Source organism: Squalius cephalus (assembly GCF_949319135.1).
Source record: "Squalius cephalus genome assembly, chromosome: 1".
Classification (NCBI taxonomy): Eukaryota; Metazoa; Chordata; class Actinopteri; order Cypriniformes; family Leuciscidae; genus Squalius; species Squalius cephalus.
In genome coordinates this window covers 36,831,702-36,832,684 of record NC_137122.1, presented here as the reverse complement: position 1 = coordinate 36,832,684, position 983 = coordinate 36,831,702, and the positions used below count along the sequence as shown (strand labels likewise).

The following is a 983-nucleotide window of genomic DNA, read 5'->3' as shown; positions in this document are numbered from 1 at the left end:
GTGGTCAAAAGCAAATCTGATAAGTAAATAACAGAACTGTTCTTACTGTCATATTGCTTAAAGCCATTGATATCAGTAGGGACCAGTGAATCATCCTGAGAAATAGACACATTAATTAGGATTTATCAGCTACATGCTTATACCTACTTAGATAAAGATAAAATAAAAATTTATTAAGATTTAAAGCAGGTGTGGTACCTTGAAAAAGTTGTCTTGAGAAATAACACAGCTATTACACAGAAGCTCCTGAAGGCTTTTACTCAGAGTGGTCTTTCCTCCATTTGTCATCCTGTCACATCATTTCATAATTCATAATTATGGGACTGGAAAAGGGAAAATATAAAAACCCTGTAACGTTTGGCTTACTCACCCACCAATTCCTATGATTACTTTTTTCATTTTAAAGCAATGCCGATTGTAAACGTATGTTTGACTTTTCAACTTTTGTTAAGAAGCCAGCTGCATGCATTTACGAAGACTGGTACAGCTCATCACAACTAACGGGTTGCTATCCTACTTTCCACTTATGAAGTGGTGATTACGAGCTCATCGCATTGGGCGTTCATGTCCAATTTTTTAACTAGGAAACTAGTAAATACGATAATTCCGATAGAACATTGAAGCATAAGAAACTCGTGTATCTTGCAGCTCTTCTTCTTTGTTCCCTTTAAAGGGCCAAAACTGCTCAATAGCGCCACCTGAAGCGCTGGGTCGTCACTGCTGGTATCACAACAAGTCTCAGTACTATTTAAAGGAACACGCCGACTTTTTGGCACTTTAGCTTATTCACCGTATCCCCCAGAGTTAGATAAGTCCATACATACCCTTTTCATCTCCGTGCGTGCTGTAACTCTGTCTGACGCACCCAGCGCTAGCAGCTTAGCACAAAGACTGGAGGTAAACGGCCACAGCTAGCACACTGCCTAGAGCCCAGCACGGGGCAAAACATCCAGCCCTAACCGAGACCTGGCCCGTGGTGTTCC

At 41.1% G+C, this 983-nt stretch overlaps 1 protein-coding gene across 3 annotated transcripts in view; it reads right to left on the bottom strand.

The window, feature by feature from the left end:
- The window catches only part of nmrk1 (nicotinamide riboside kinase 1), a 7,186-nt gene extending 6,203 nt beyond the window's left edge, over positions 1-983 (bottom strand). Inside the window, exons 1-3 of one of the 3 annotated variants that reach the window (XM_079888001.1) lie at positions 825-983; positions 199-323; positions 47-95 (exon numbers count right to left, since the gene is read on the bottom strand). In XM_079888001.1, coding sequence (XP_079744127.1) covers positions 47-95; positions 199-288 — 139 coding nt within the window. In that variant the 5' untranslated portion in view covers positions 289-323; positions 825-983. Of the gene's footprint in view, positions 1-46; positions 96-198; positions 324-370; positions 684-824 lie in introns of those variants that run through there. The other 2 variants (XM_079888000.1, XM_079888002.1) reach the window with 2 other exon arrangements.